Source organism: Mobula birostris, chromosome 4 (genome assembly GCF_030028105.1).
Source record: "Mobula birostris isolate sMobBir1 chromosome 4, sMobBir1.hap1, whole genome shotgun sequence".
NCBI classification, from domain to species: Eukaryota; Metazoa; Chordata; class Chondrichthyes; order Myliobatiformes; family Myliobatidae; genus Mobula; species Mobula birostris.
This window is the reverse complement of record NC_092373.1, coordinates 29,991,954-30,007,022: the sequence shown is the minus strand read 5'-3', so window position 1 is coordinate 30,007,022 and position 15,069 is coordinate 29,991,954. Positions and strand designations below refer to the sequence as shown.

At 39.0% G+C, this 15,069-nt stretch overlaps 1 protein-coding gene across 1 annotated transcript in view; it reads right to left on the bottom strand.

The window, feature by feature from the left end:
- Positions 1-8,291: 8,291 nt before the first annotated feature.
- The window catches only part of irs1 (insulin receptor substrate 1), a 54,200-nt gene continuing 47,422 nt past the window's right edge, over positions 8,292-15,069 (bottom strand). Inside the window, exon 2 of the mRNA XM_072255090.1 lies at positions 8,292-9,344. Within this exon, the coding sequence (XP_072111191.1) occupies positions 9,340-9,344 (5 nt within the window). The 3' untranslated portion in view covers positions 8,292-9,339. The remainder of the gene's footprint in view (positions 9,345-15,069) is intronic.

Here is a 15,069-nt window from a genome sequence, read left to right as displayed (position 1 = left end):
TAACATCGGCCTCTGAGATGGAGATCACAGGGTCATCAGGTGCAGCAGGGATCTTCACAGCTGTAGTTGTGTTCTTCCTTTCAAAGCATGCATAGAACGCGTTGACTTCATCTGGTAATGAAGCATTGCTGCCATTCATACTATTGGGTTTCGCTTTGTAGGAAGTAATGTCTTGCAGACCCTGCCAGAGTTGCTGTGCATCTGATATTGCCTCCAACCTTGTTTGAAATTGTCTCTTTGCCCTTGAAATAACCCTTCGCAAATCATACCTGGTTCTTTGATTGAGGCCTGGGTTGCCAGACTTGAATGCCACAGATCTAGCCTACAGCAGACGACATATCTCCTATTTCATCCACAGCTTTTGGTTTGGGAATGTACAGTAAGTCTTTGTAGGCACACACTCATCCACACAGGTTTTAATGAAGTCGGTAACAACTGCAGCATACTCATCCAGATTTAAAGATGAATCCCTAAATACAGTCCAGTCCACCAATTCAAAGCAGTCCTGTAGGCACTCCTGTGCTTCCCTTGTCCAAACCTTCTTGATCCTCACTGCTGGTGCTGCAGTCTTCCAGAAGTGAGGGCATGGGATAGCACGGTAGGCATTCTTGATGGTGGTGTAGCAATGGTCCAGTGTGTTGTTTCGTCTGGTATTGCAAGTGATCTGTAGATGGTAGTTGCTTAGTGATTTCTTCAGACTGACCTTGTTAAAATCTCCCAAAATGATGGTGAAGGCGTTAGGGTGTGCTGTTTTGTGCATGTTGATCTCATTACTCAGATCATCTAAAGCCTGTTTGACATTGGCCTGACGTGGAATGTAAGCTGCTACCAGAATGACCCCAGAGAACTCCCGTGGTAGGTAAAAAGGATGACACTTTACTGCTAGATATTCCAGTTCTGGTGAGCAGAATTGGAACAGCCCTGATATATTTGTGCACCAAGAAGAGTTGATCATGAGGCATACTCCTCCACATCTGCTTCTTAATGAAAGAAAACAGATTTTCGTGGAGAAATTTCCTCAGCAGCTGAAGCACAGCTGATGTTGGTGCAGCAACAGATAGAATCAAGAATGCAGAACTGGGAAAGGTTAGTCATCTTGGAAGGTTGCAGACCTGTGTAGATATAAGGAAGGTTAGAGTCATAAAACACTGCTGCACAGAAACAGGCCCTTCAGCCCATCTAGTCTGTATCAAACTGTTATTCTGCTTAGGCCCATCAACCTGAACGTAGACCATAGCCCCCATACATGTCTCATCGATGTACCTATCCAAAACATCTCTCACATGTTGCAATTAAACCCATATCCACCACTTGCACTGCAGCTCTTTTCACATTCGCTCCACTCACTGAATAAAGTTTCCCCTCAAGCTCCCCTTAAATATTTTACCTTTCACCCTTAATCTTTGATTTCTAGCTCTAGCCTCAACCAACTTCAGAGGAGAAATCCAACTTGCATTTACCCTATCTATACCCCTCATAATTTTGTATACCTCTGTTAACTTGCCCCTCATTCTCCTATGCTCCAGGGAATAAAATACTAACCGATTCAGCCTGTTCCTTATACCTCAAGTCAAGTTCAGGCAACATCCTTGTAAATTTTCTTTGTACTCCTTCAATCTTATTGATGTTTCCTGTAGATATTGGACACAATACTCCAAATTAGACTTCACCAATAGAAAAATAGAAAATCTACAGCACAATACAAACCCTTCGGCCCATAATGCAGTGCCAAACATGTACTTACTTTAGAAATTACCTAGGGTTACCCATAGCCCTCTATTTTTCTAAACTCCATGTACCTATCCAGGAGTCTCTTAAAAGACCCTATTGTATCCACCTCTACTACCATCACCAGCAGCCCATTCCACGCAGTCACCATTCTCTGCATAAAAAAAAACTTACCTCTGACATCTCCTCTGTACCTACTTCCAAGCACCTTAAAACTGCTCCGTCTTGTGTTGGCCACTTCAGCCCTAGGAAAAAGCCTCTGACTATCCACACGATCAATGCCTCTCATCATCTTATACACCTCTTTCAGGTCACCTCTCATCCTCTGTCGCTCCAAGGAGAAAAGGCCAAGCTTACTCAACCTATTCTCATAAGGCATGCTCCCCAATCCAGGCAATATCCTTGTAAACCTTTTCTGCACCCTTTCTATAGTTTCCATGACCAGAACCGAGCACAGTACTCCAAGTGGGTTCTGACCAGGGTCCTATATAGTTGTAACATTACATCTCAGGTCTTGAACTCAATCCCACGGTTGATGAAGGCCAATGCACTGTATGCCTTCTTAACCACAGAGTCAGCCTGCACATCAGCTTTGTGCGTCCTATGGACTTGGACCCCAAGATCCCTCTGATCCTCCACACTGCCAAGAGTCTTACCATTAATACTATATTCTGCTATCATATTTGACCTACCAAAATGAACCATCTCACACTTATCTGGGTTGAACTCCATCTGCCACTTCTCAGCCCAGTTTTGCATCCTATCAATGTCCTGCTGTAACCTCTGACAGCCCTCCGCACTGTCCACAACACCCCCAACCCTTTTGTTATTAGCAAATTTACTAACCCATCCCTCCACTTCCTCATTCAGATCATTTATAAAAATCACGAAGAGAAGGGGTCCCAGAACAGATCCCCGAGGCACACGCCGCTGGTCACCAACCTCCATACAGAATATGACCCATCTGCAACCACTCTTTGCCTTCTCTAGGCAAGCCAATTCTAGATCCATAGAGCAAGGTCCCCTTGGATCCCATGCCTACTTACTTTCTCAATAAGCCCGGCATGGGTTACCTTATCAAATGCCTTGCTGATATCCATATACACTACATCTACTGCTCTACCTTCATCAACGTGTTTAGTTACATCTTTAAAAAATTTGATCAGGCTCGTAAGGCCTTTGACAAAACCATGCTGACTATTCCTAATCATATTATGCCTCTCCAAGTGTTCATAAATCCTGCCTCTCAGGATCTTTTCCATCAACTTACCAACCACTGAAATCAGACTCATTGGTGTATAATTTCCTGGGCTATCTCTACTCCCTTTCTTGAACAAGAGAACAACATCTGCAACCCTCCAATCCTCCAGAACCTCTCCAGTCCCCATTGATGATGCAAAGATCATTGCCAGAGGCTCAGCAATCTCCTCCCTCGCCTCCCACAATAGCCTGGGGTATATTTTGTCTGGTCCCAGAGACTTATCCAACTTGATGCTTTCCAAAAGCTCCAGCACATCCTCTTTCTTAATGTCTATATGCTCAAGCTTTTCAATCCGCTGTAAGTCATTTCTACAATTGCCAGGATCCTTTTCTGTAGTGAATACTGAAGCAAAGTATTCATCCAGCCAACACACTTTTCGTCCCTCTTCCCTCCGGGAGAAGGCTCAGGAGCTTGAAGACTCGTACAGCCAGATTTGGGAACAGCTTCTTTCCAACTATAAGACTGCTGAACGGATCCTGACCGGATCTGGGCCATACCCTCCAAATATCCAGACCTGCCTCTCTGTTTTTTTGCACTACCTTACTTTCCATTTTTCTTTTTATGATTTATAATTTAATTTTAAAATATTTACCCATTTTTACTATTTTAAATATTTTTAATATTTAATATTTGTAATCCAGGGAGCGGGAAGCGCAGAATCAAATATCGCTGTGATAATTGTACATTCTAGTATCAATTGTTTGGGGACAATAAAGTATAAGGTATTAAGCATCTCTGCTATCTCCTCCGGTTCCATACACACTTTTCCACAATGTTTTATATACAGTAATTTCAAGAGAACATCCCAATTCCTGTACTCAGTACTCTGATTTATGATGGTCAAATGTGCCAAAAACACTCTTTATGGCAGTATCTACCTGTAACATCTCTTTTAAGGAATTGTGGATCTTTATTTCCAAATCCCTTTTTCCTACTGCCCTACTATTCACTGTGTATGCCCTTTTCTGGCTTGTTCTCCAAAAGTGCGACACTTTATAGAGGGACTTCGAGGTAAGATAATAAATAAATAAGCAATAAATATCGAGAGTATGCAATGAAGAGTCCCTGAGAGTGAGTCCATAGGTTGTGGGAACCGTTCAGTAATGGACCAAGTGAAGTTACGTGAACTTATTCCCACTGGTTCAAGAGCCTGATGATTGAGTGGTAATAACTTTTTGAACATGGTGACGTGAGTCCTTCTCCTGTACCTTCTTCCTGATGGCAACAGTGAAAAGAGAGCATGACCTGGATGGTGGGGTTCCCTGCTCGGGTAGCCTCATATAGATGATGCAATGTGAAGTCTTATTCTGAAATCTAAAAGCAATTTCATATTAAACAGAAAAAAAAACTATCCTAAATTGTGGTGCATTCTCTAGTTAGCATCTTGAGTATTGCATTCAGTTCTCATTGCTCCATTATAGGAAGGATGTCCAGTCTTTGGAAAGGATGTGATTTACCAGGAAGCTGCCTGGATTAGAGTGAGTGTGTTGTGACAAGAGGTTGTACAATTTGGGTTGTTTTTTTCTGGAACAGCAGAGACTGAGGGGAGATTTGATGGAGGTTTATAAGATTATGAGAGGCATAGATCGAGTAGACAGACAGTATCTTTTTCTTCGGGTTGAAATGTTTAATATCAGAGGCTGTGCATTGAAGGTTAAAGGGGGTAATTTTAGAGATGTGAAGGCAAGTTTTGATTTTTTCTTTTTTAAACAGTGTTGGGTGCCTGGGGTGGTAGTAAAGGCAGATACACAAGGGTGTTTTATGATATGTTTAGGTAGGTACATGAATATGAGGAAAACAGACATATGGCACACACATATGGGATTAGTTTAGTTGGCCATTTGATTACTAATTTATTTGGTTTAGCACAACATTGTGGGCTAAAGAACCTGTTCCTGTGCTAGGCTGTTCTACGTTGTGTTCTTTGTTCTCGAAATTTCCTCTCTAGATATATTTATCTGCCATAAATGTTCATATCAACATTACTTGACCATGGGAGCAGAGATGAAGACTGTATCAAATAAAATAGACATGGTTTTAATATACACTAGGATGTCAAGTCTTCAACCTCTGGACATACTGATTCCTGGACTTAGCCAAACCTTGGTTATTGACCCTAGGACTCGCCAGCCTGTTTGGGTAGGGGCTCACCTGCTCTCATGGTTCCTGCCCACATGGACTTCCAACACCAGGACTTGCTGATGTGGAGGAACTCAGACATAGGGGGTCACCAGCCCTCATCCATTAGGTTCAGCAAACTTGTCATTGCCCACGGGAAAATCACTGGTCTTCATCCTCTGCACCTGCCAATTCACTGTCCATCCACAGGGATCACTGGTCTTTGACTGTGGAAGACCATCCTGGATTCCAAACACCGGCTCCTGCCCCTGACCTCTTAACTACCCCTTATACCTGTTCCTAAATACAAATTTAACCACTAACTCCCACACCGTCTCCAAAACCAACCCCATGGACCTAAAAAAAAACCTAGGACTGAGCCACGACCTGAACAGATATTGCAGCTTGGTGCCATCTTGACTGGAAAATCTCTCAAAAATAAAGATTAATATTTACTAGACAGAAACAACTCCAGTAGACTGCTAGTATGCCTTAAAATTAGGGGTATTTCAAGCACTTCCAAGAACTTTTCCTCAAAGCACAGGAACCAGTAAAAAAAAAGCACCAAGTAGGTATTCTTAAAGCCAACCTCCTATAAGGTCATGGGAAACCCTTGGGCTCATCAAAGACAAAAAAATAGGCTTTAAATTAGTTCGTTTCCTGCTTTCCTGGTAGTGGCGTGTTGGTTGAGAATCTTCACAAGCATAGCAAACTACTTTTCAAACACTGTAACTCAACAAACAGCACCTGCTAGAAATGCCTTATTTTTATTATCTCTTGTGAGGTTTCTGCCTCCACCAGCTTTTTCAGGGAGTCCCACACCACCATTATTCAATACGTAAAACAATTCGCCCGTAACACCCTTCCGTTTTATACTAACTATGCCCCACTCTGCCCGCCTTTTGATTTTAAATGATTTGAGTCTCCCCTCATCAAGGAAGCAAACACAACCCAGACTCCCTTCATAACTTGCCAGCCCTGGGAACCTCAAAAAATCTCATCTTCCTGTAATGTGTTAAGGACTTTTCAATAGCTATGTTCTAACTAGAGTTAGATAGTTCCTGTATGATTTTCCTATCATACTGTGCCTCACCCAAAAAATTAAATGATCCTGTATGCATTCAGAATCACTATCAATTTGCTCTGTGTTCAGAGATTTATGGACATACAAGCAAACATGGAGGAACAGAATGCATGTACAACTTATCTTGTAGTTCCATGCCTTTGTTTTACTTCAGAAGCATACAGCATGGAAACAGATCCTTTGACCCAAAACCATTCCAACCCAGTTACACTAATCCCATTTGATGTGGTCCATATTCTCAACAATTCCTACTGAGTTCTACCAGTCACCTACATACTAGTTACAGTTAACAAATAACCTACCAATCTGCATGGTTTTGCTATTTGGCAAGAAACTAGAGCACCCAGGGGAAATCACACACGTTCAGCGAGAAGTGGCAAATTCCAGACCATCAGCATCCAAGGTCACAAATGAACCTGGGTCACAGGACTTGCAGGATGCCAGCCACTTCTATTTGTCATTTCTTTTTTGTCTGCCAAACCAATTCATTGATATCTTCCTGCAGTCCAGTGATTCATGTTTTTATTACTCTGTTTTGGCATCTTCCACAGATTTCTTAATCACAGCTTTTATTTTCAAATGTCAACCATTTCTGCATGTCAGCACAAAAGTCAGAACCTAAACTAACAGAACCAATTATGAAGACCTCCACTCACTAAGGGACTATTGTCAACTTCTGCTTTTCCTAATTGAGTTCATTTTAAATTCAATTATCACTTCAATGAAGATGTAGGCTCACTGGGAGAAAGCAAATAAAAAGGTGGATTTAATTTTTTTTAAAGCTGAAATCCAGTAAGCATTTCTTGTTGCCAATCTGGAGCAAGGCATTATTTAGTTCTTAAACACTGTTTTTTTGGTTTAATGCCACTGCTCAAATACTTCCTGTAGCAGGTTATCTAAACAGTTTAAGATCAAAAATGCATTTTTTGCTGCTGCTTTTGTTTTTGCACCTTTTTGTAATTTATAGCAATTTCTTCTATCTTTGCATTGTACTGCTGCAATAAAACAACAAATTTCACATCGTGTATGCAGTGATAATACATTTGATTCTGATTCCAGTTCTGCTGGAAGCTTCAATCATTTGTGTCTCCTAACTCCTCTTATTTTAATAACCAGTCCAGGTCATCTTTTAATAAAAAAATGAAAAGTGTTCAGCTGTGATTAGATGTTATTTTACATAAGAAAATTTCTGAATGATGAGCCACTGTCAAAGTATTCACACAAGGTGATGTATTACTTCCAGCATTTTTGCAGTAAAATCTTGTCATAAAAGACTGAATATGAAATCTAACTCATAAAATGCAGCTAAATAATTGTGCAAGAGACCACGCATGAAATACTTATGTGCATTATCAAAATTGCTGGAAGTATCAATCCTTTATACAGTAGAGGGAAGGATATTTTAAAATAGGTTTCAGCAGGTACATTTAATGTCAGAGAAATGTATACAATATACATCCTGAAATTCTTTTTCTTCGCAAACATCCATGAAAACAAAGGAATGCCCCAAAGGATGAATGACAGTTAAATGTTAGAAACCCAAAGCCCCCCGCTCTCCCTGCCACGCACGAGCAGCAGCAAGGCAACGACCCCGCCCTATCAGCAAAAAAGCATCAGCGCCCTCCACCGGGCACTCAAGTGTGCAGCAAGCACTCAAGCATGCCCAAGATCAATGCCTCTAGCAATCCAGTGAAACAAGCAAAGGTTAAAATTGGGACTAGTTCTTTGAGACAGGTAATCAGAACCGAATATAAAACAGCACTTTTACAATTTAGCAAATAACCTAGATCACAAATTATAAATCATTTTTTAAATAAGAGCTTTATTTCCATAACATTTCCCTGCATTACCCAAAATGCTTCATACCCATCCAAACTTACTTTTGCATCTTGTTCCAAACTTTCTTGCATGTCAATCCTATAAGAGTTTATTTTGTTTTAGGATCAATTCACTAGTAAAAACTACCAACGTTTCAGCATTAAGAGGTAGCAATTATTTCCAACGTTTTGTAAATTTCTACATAAAGCACCCTGTGAATCATCTTGTGAGCAGTAAAAACACATCCTATTATTTAATCAATTCACCAGCAGGACAAAAGAGTGAACTCATTTTCTAATTTATTACTTACACGGAGCTGGGGAAAGGTGGGTGGGTGGGGGTAAATCTCCAGAAATTACAAACACAACACTGCCCATCCCATGGCAGTTCATGTATGTATACATTGCCCAGGTACAGAATATATACATAAAGAAAAGGAAGACTAAATGTGATTGTTTTTGTGTACAGTTTTGATTTTCACTGAAATTCAGTACCATGTATAGCGACGTTAACATCCCATCTGCAATATATCTCACGTAGGAAGGCTGAGTATAAAATCGTGAAATTTTCTATGCAGGTAGATTGCATTACTGGTATTTTAACCATATCAGTGACAGGGACTGTACACGAAAGCCTGTACTTCAGGATTATGCTATGTATAAACAGCCTTTATCCAAGAATAGAAACATAATCCATTTTCACTACATATATTCACAAGTTTTAAACAAAATTGTTTATATTTAGAACTGTAATTTATTTCCAGACACATCAATAATGGATGTGCATCAGGAAAAAAAGTTACACGTTCAGTTCAAAAAAGTATCAATATAAAGGAAGCAAAAACTGTTAAATATTATTCTGTATTTTTCAAACATTAGCAACTTCTTAAAAATCAATACTTCTCTATACTTAATAATTTACAGTGAAAACCTTAATGTTTTTCAGCAGCATGTGAAAGTCAAGGTTAATGCATTATGTTACAGTCCAGGTTAGGCGTCTGAGTTGCATTGCTGATAGTTTTTCCGTTTCTGTTTACTGAGATTATTGAAGTAGAATGTCCTGATGAGGAAACTGAGGCAGATTCGCTATAGTGCTTGTGTCATAACGCTGACTGTGCATCACAGATGCACATATGCACAAGGACACTCACAAAGACGAACATGCAATCCAGTCAAAAAATTATGTCCTGAGGTTTCTTGCAGCAAACTGGAGTGATTTTGACGGGTTGTACCATAATTTATGTGAAAGTGAGGTCCTAGTAGTACTGTACAAATTATTCGAAGCCTGGGTCATTAGTTCCATGTAGGACTTGCTGAAAGCTAGGGAGATGTCATTCTGGAAAAGAGAAGCATAAAGTAAATTAGGATTTGTTCCCACTGAGCAAAAGCAAAACAAATTATTCATACACACACCTATATACAAAGCAAAACAGCAGTATAAATACAAAGGATGAATCTTTTCATTAATCTTTTGGATTCTTATATCATCAGGAAATGAACACAAGTTTCTTTATAAAGTTATCTATTACAATATACAACTACTACTTCATAACACAACCAAACATATGTGCATGCATACACTTAGAGAATAGAAGAGGCAGTTGAAAGCCCACATTTTGGAGGAAGCAGCAATATCCCGGTCTACATTTAAAAATAGAGATGGTATTGCCTTATCTTGCAGGTACAGAGAATTGACTCATCTTCAGTAAAGTCATAGGCATCTTCCTATTTGTGTCCTTAGCAAAATATGGCCACCACAATTGTGATAGAAACCCAGCAAAAGGATCCCAAAGGAAAATTGCTCTTGTTTCAATCCCATTTCTGAATACAATTAATACTTACTTCTATGTTCATTTTCTACAAGCAACTGTCATTAACGTGGATATTTTAATGGCTTTTCCACTTTAAGAACTCTCCCACACAGGTTTCCTGTCATTATTGGACACGACGGAATGTGGTTAAGACCCTAATAATGGTGTTAACAGCAATGGAGGCAAATCAATACAGAACTCAGCTCTCTATACTTCAACCCAATTCATTCTCAACCAGCATTTCAAATAATGTTTGATCATTTTTATACATTTACTGATGTACATTACAACAATAAAAAGTGTTACCTGCTTGCATATTCAGCTTAAGTGGCCAAAACTGTTACAACCATTGCGCATGTGGATATTTTTGAATATTATAGCCTACTTTCTTCAGTTAAAATCAGCAATTATTCCAAAATTTGCCTCACTCAAGCCAATGAGAAAGTACTGTGGCTAAAGGCAGCCTGTATCTTTCCTCGTTCTGCTTTTCTATTTTGCTATTACATTAGTTTGATTAACAAGTGATGAAATTTAAGAGTGCAGAGAAACTTTGAAAGATAACACTGGAATGAAAGAGTTTAACCAGGGTCAAAAGTCTTATAGCAGCCAAATCAGGTTGTGTCATTTCAATAATCTAATTACATATAATTATAGTACTCAGGAAGGAAATTAAATTAAACGGCAGTCAGATGCAATTTCTCTGGATAAGCTAAGGCAGTGTATGCACTAGCTTGCATTTCCATGGGCACCTGATAACCATTATGCTCCTCTGTAGCAACTATTTTTTCAATGTACAAACTGTCAAATGCAATTGAAAGCTGGGAGGAAAAATTTAAGAGGACATCTCCATTAGGCCAAATCACAAACATGTTAAACTTTGATGATGTTGAATGGATGTTCAACGTCAAATGTACCTCTTCCTATAGATGCTGTCTGGCCTGCTGCATTCCACCAGCATTTTGTGTGTGTTGCTTGAATGAATGCTCTTTGTCCCACCACTGAAATTTCTTAACAGCTTTAAACAGCAAAGAGATGGTCAAAGGGCTGCACTAATTTTATAGAAGAACTAAAGTGCTTCTCCAATTTTAAACCTTGAGATTTAATTGATCTTCCAGTGACTTCATATGGTTCTCTCTCTCTCCAAAACACTCCCCTTACTATTCTCTACGCAGTTTAATTAGTCTGGTCCTGTTTTTCCATATCGTCAGTACTTAATAATACTAATTTACTTTTCATACCCAAATATTTTGAGTATAAAATCTATTTGTCTTTATCATCAAATCTTTTCATGGTCTCTTCCTTATACCTCAAGTCATCTCTTCTGGCCACACATGTTCAATCTTTAATCCTCTTGTCAACAATTTACAAGAAAGTACTTTGCTTAAATTTGGAAGTATACACCTACTAGATTTACCAATGACTAGGTTTTTTTTGGAGATACTAATTTCAAAAACCTGAAGATAAAAACTTAAAATAAAAAGCTGAGTGTATGTTCAGTGTCTTCAATTATTATTGTTAGCTCCGTATTAATTTGAAAGGTGGATATATCAAATACTTCAATACATCTGTATCAATTTCTCATGTCACTTACAACACCATTTCCTCTGATCAGAGTAACTTTAAAAATGTTCCAGAAAGATGCTGCACACATTATTCTATTTTGTGACCCATTAATCAACCACTTGTAACATCCACATTTTGCACAAGCACGCAAATTCAATTGAAATGCTTGTAGCTGCTGGTATTGAATCACAAGCAAGGTCAATGGATTGTAGTGTCAGGACAATGACCAATCTAATCAATTAATGACCTCATTCTAGCAACAACATAATTTATATATTAAAGAACAGAAATTTCTTTTATATGTCATATTCATATCTGATAGCTGTATTCCAAAATGCAACATTTTTGAAAAACTAAGTAATCTTACCAACCCACAGGGCTATCCAATTATTGTCAGCACAGGAAGCTATTGGGGGAGAGCTTGTGCCGATGATAACATCCCTTATCAGAACATCTGTTCTAATCCAATTTCTTTATGAATTTCCCATGTCCTTTATTATCTTAAATCATTTATCTAATTATGACTGTAGTCTAGTTACTTTATCATCATCTGATCTGGTTTTCAACCCTCCCTGGGAAATGCTTTAGAAATAGTTACGCCCACAGGAACTCTTGTTTTATTTTTAAAAGACGTAAGTCAGCTGACCAAGAGAAAACAATGCTTTCATTGCAAAACCAAATTTCAATTAATGTTTGGCCACAAAATCAAAAAAAAAAGCAAGTTTGCAAATACATGCACACACATAATTCTGATGAGAAACAAGACTCCCATATCTTCAGCAATCTCCTATTTCAAACACACTTACATCCTTGATCAGCAATCAGTCTGAATAAAATCTAATCCTTTGACAGAAGAATTTAAAACACATTTTCTTATTGTTCTTTCTAAATTCTCATAGAAAGATTAAGTTTTGTAACGTACTACAGGTTTAATGATAGATCTAGAAAACAAATACTTTACTAAAAAGGTTAGATCCAATAGCTCTAAATGCTAGATTGACCAAATTTTGAAGTTATATACAACAAATACTACAACATCATAATTTATAATGTGTAGCAAACATGAGAACTTGGCCATCCCCACAATATAAAACACTATCAGTTACTTGAATAAAAATAATATTTGAATTGTTACTCATGGTTCACAAAAGGTTCTCCCCTTCTCTTTTATAACATTACACTTGAAAAGTAATTCAACAGTTAATGCCAATATTTCTTTTACTAATGGTTAGCTAGTTTTGTTTTGCCATTTTCATAGAGCAACTGGAATGTAACAATATCTTAAAATTCTATATACCATAAGGAGATAACGTAAACACGAGGAATTCTGCAGATGCTGGAAATTCAATCAACATACATCAAAGTTGCTGGTGAACGCAGTAGGCCAGGCAGCACCTCTAGGAAGAGGTACAGTCGACATTTCGGGCCGGACGTTTCATCAGGACGAAGGGTCTCGGCCCGAAACGTCGACTGTACCTCTTCCTAGAGGTGCTGCCTGGCCTGCTGCGTTCACCAGCAACTTTGATGTGTGTTACCATAAGGAGAATTCATTTTGTCCCACTATTAACAGTGGATTAGGTAATATCATGCCTCTTCAACAAAACCCTACAAAGTTTCAGGTTTACCCTCATGGGCAAGCATTCCAAGCAATAATGGCTTAAACCAGGGGTCCCCAACCTTTTTTGCACTGCGGACCAGTTTAATATTCACGATATTCTTGCAGACCTGCACTGCGGACCAGTTTAATATTCACGATATTCTTGCAGACCTGCTGACGGGGGGGGGGGGCATGTTCAAGTTCAACAGTGCGTGACAGGGAATGAGGAAACGTGCAGCTGACTCAATATCTTTTCATATCGCCAAATCATATCGTTTCTTCGCAGTCCGGTAGCACATCTTGGCGGCCTGGTGGTTGAGGACCACTGGCTTAAACCAATCCAATGGTTTTTAATTGCATTGCAGTAGGTTGCAATATAACGCAAGTTATAGTATGGCTTACATAGCAAAAAGACATATACCCAAGGGTTGGTTAAAGCAACTTGGAGATATTTCAAAATGTAGAAAAGCTAAAATGGCAGTGATTGCCGATAAACCTCTCTTTAAGGTGAGCTGTCACTATGTACAAGAGGAGTGAGCTTTATTTTTGTTATATTCTGTTTAGTCTGGGTCAAGGACACAGGATAAATCTCTTCCAATTAAAAAATGGACCAGTTAGGAAATAACATTCCTCAAGAACAGAGGCTTGTAAAATACATTACGACCATCTTCATAGGTCACATTCCATTCTCAATCTCGCTTTCTTTCCTGAGTAACACCATCTTTTCATGACTAATACAAACTCTATTGATAATATTCTTTTATTACTCTGGATGCTTCAACTATGCCCTCTTGAAAGTTTTTTTAGTTTTAATCTAAAGTCCCTAAAAATTGTTCTGATAGGCTACTGCTTTGATCAAACCAATCCAATGAATTTAAAAAGCATTAAAGTGTGACACAATGTATAGACAAATAATTTTTTACTAATGCAAAAAAAATACAAATTATCTACACTATTCAAATTGAACATACAAAATTATACAAAACCAAACTACGTCAGACAAAATTAAAACATTAGATCATGATGAAAATATAAATTGTATTTTTAATTTGCTTTTAAATTTACTTCCTAATTCCAACAAAATAAAAATCCGTTCGCTTAAACCAGGGGTCCCCAACCTTTTTTGCACCACGGACCGGTTTAATATTGACAATATCCTTGCGGACCGTCCGACCCGGGGGTGGGGGGGGGGGGGTGCGGGGGGCGGTGTTCAAGTAGGATTAAACTCACCTCAACATGTCTTTTACAGTTAGGGTTGCCAAATTTATCACTCCCAAATAAGGGACAAAAGTAGCAGTCAAATCCCAGGACACTTGTGTTTACCCCAGGAAAGACTCCCATGACCATGAAGCCTTGTGCGGGCACCTGTGTGCACATGTGTGACGTGTACATATTGCGTGTAAGTGCCGATTTCTTTCCCCTCACAAATCAGTTTTGCCATAATCTTCCCAACTATACTGTACATACATTATTTCTACTTTATATAGGCTGTGTATTTATCATATCATTCCTGCTTTTACTATATGTTAGTGTTATTTTCGGTTTTGTGTGTTATTTGGTATGATTTGGTAGGTTATTTTTTGGGTCTAGGAATGCTCAAAAAATTTCCCCATATAAATTAATGGCAATTGCTTTTTCACTTTACGCCATTTCAGCACGAACCGTTTCATAGGAACGCTCTACCTTGGCAGGGGAAATACAGGACAAGGGCGTATGGACAAACCAATTTAGCCCAATATACGGGATATCCCGGCAAATACGGGACAGTTGGCAACCCTATGTTCAAAGTTCAACAGTGCATGACAGGGAATGAGGAAAGGTGCAACTGACTCATATTGTTTCCTCATGGCCCAGTAGCACATGCTTTGTGGCCCGGTGCCGGTCTGCGGCCCGGTAGTTGGGGACCGCTGGCTTAAACAAATGCAACTTGTTGAGATCTGCTTTGCCAGTGACCTACATGCGTGAAACTGCACACATGTACTGAAACACAGTGACTTGGATGTGTTAGAAATGCTGATGCAGACATAGTTTGCATCTGCCTGCCAGATAAGCATTGAAACTGCTCAATTGATCTGTTACCAATGAACTGC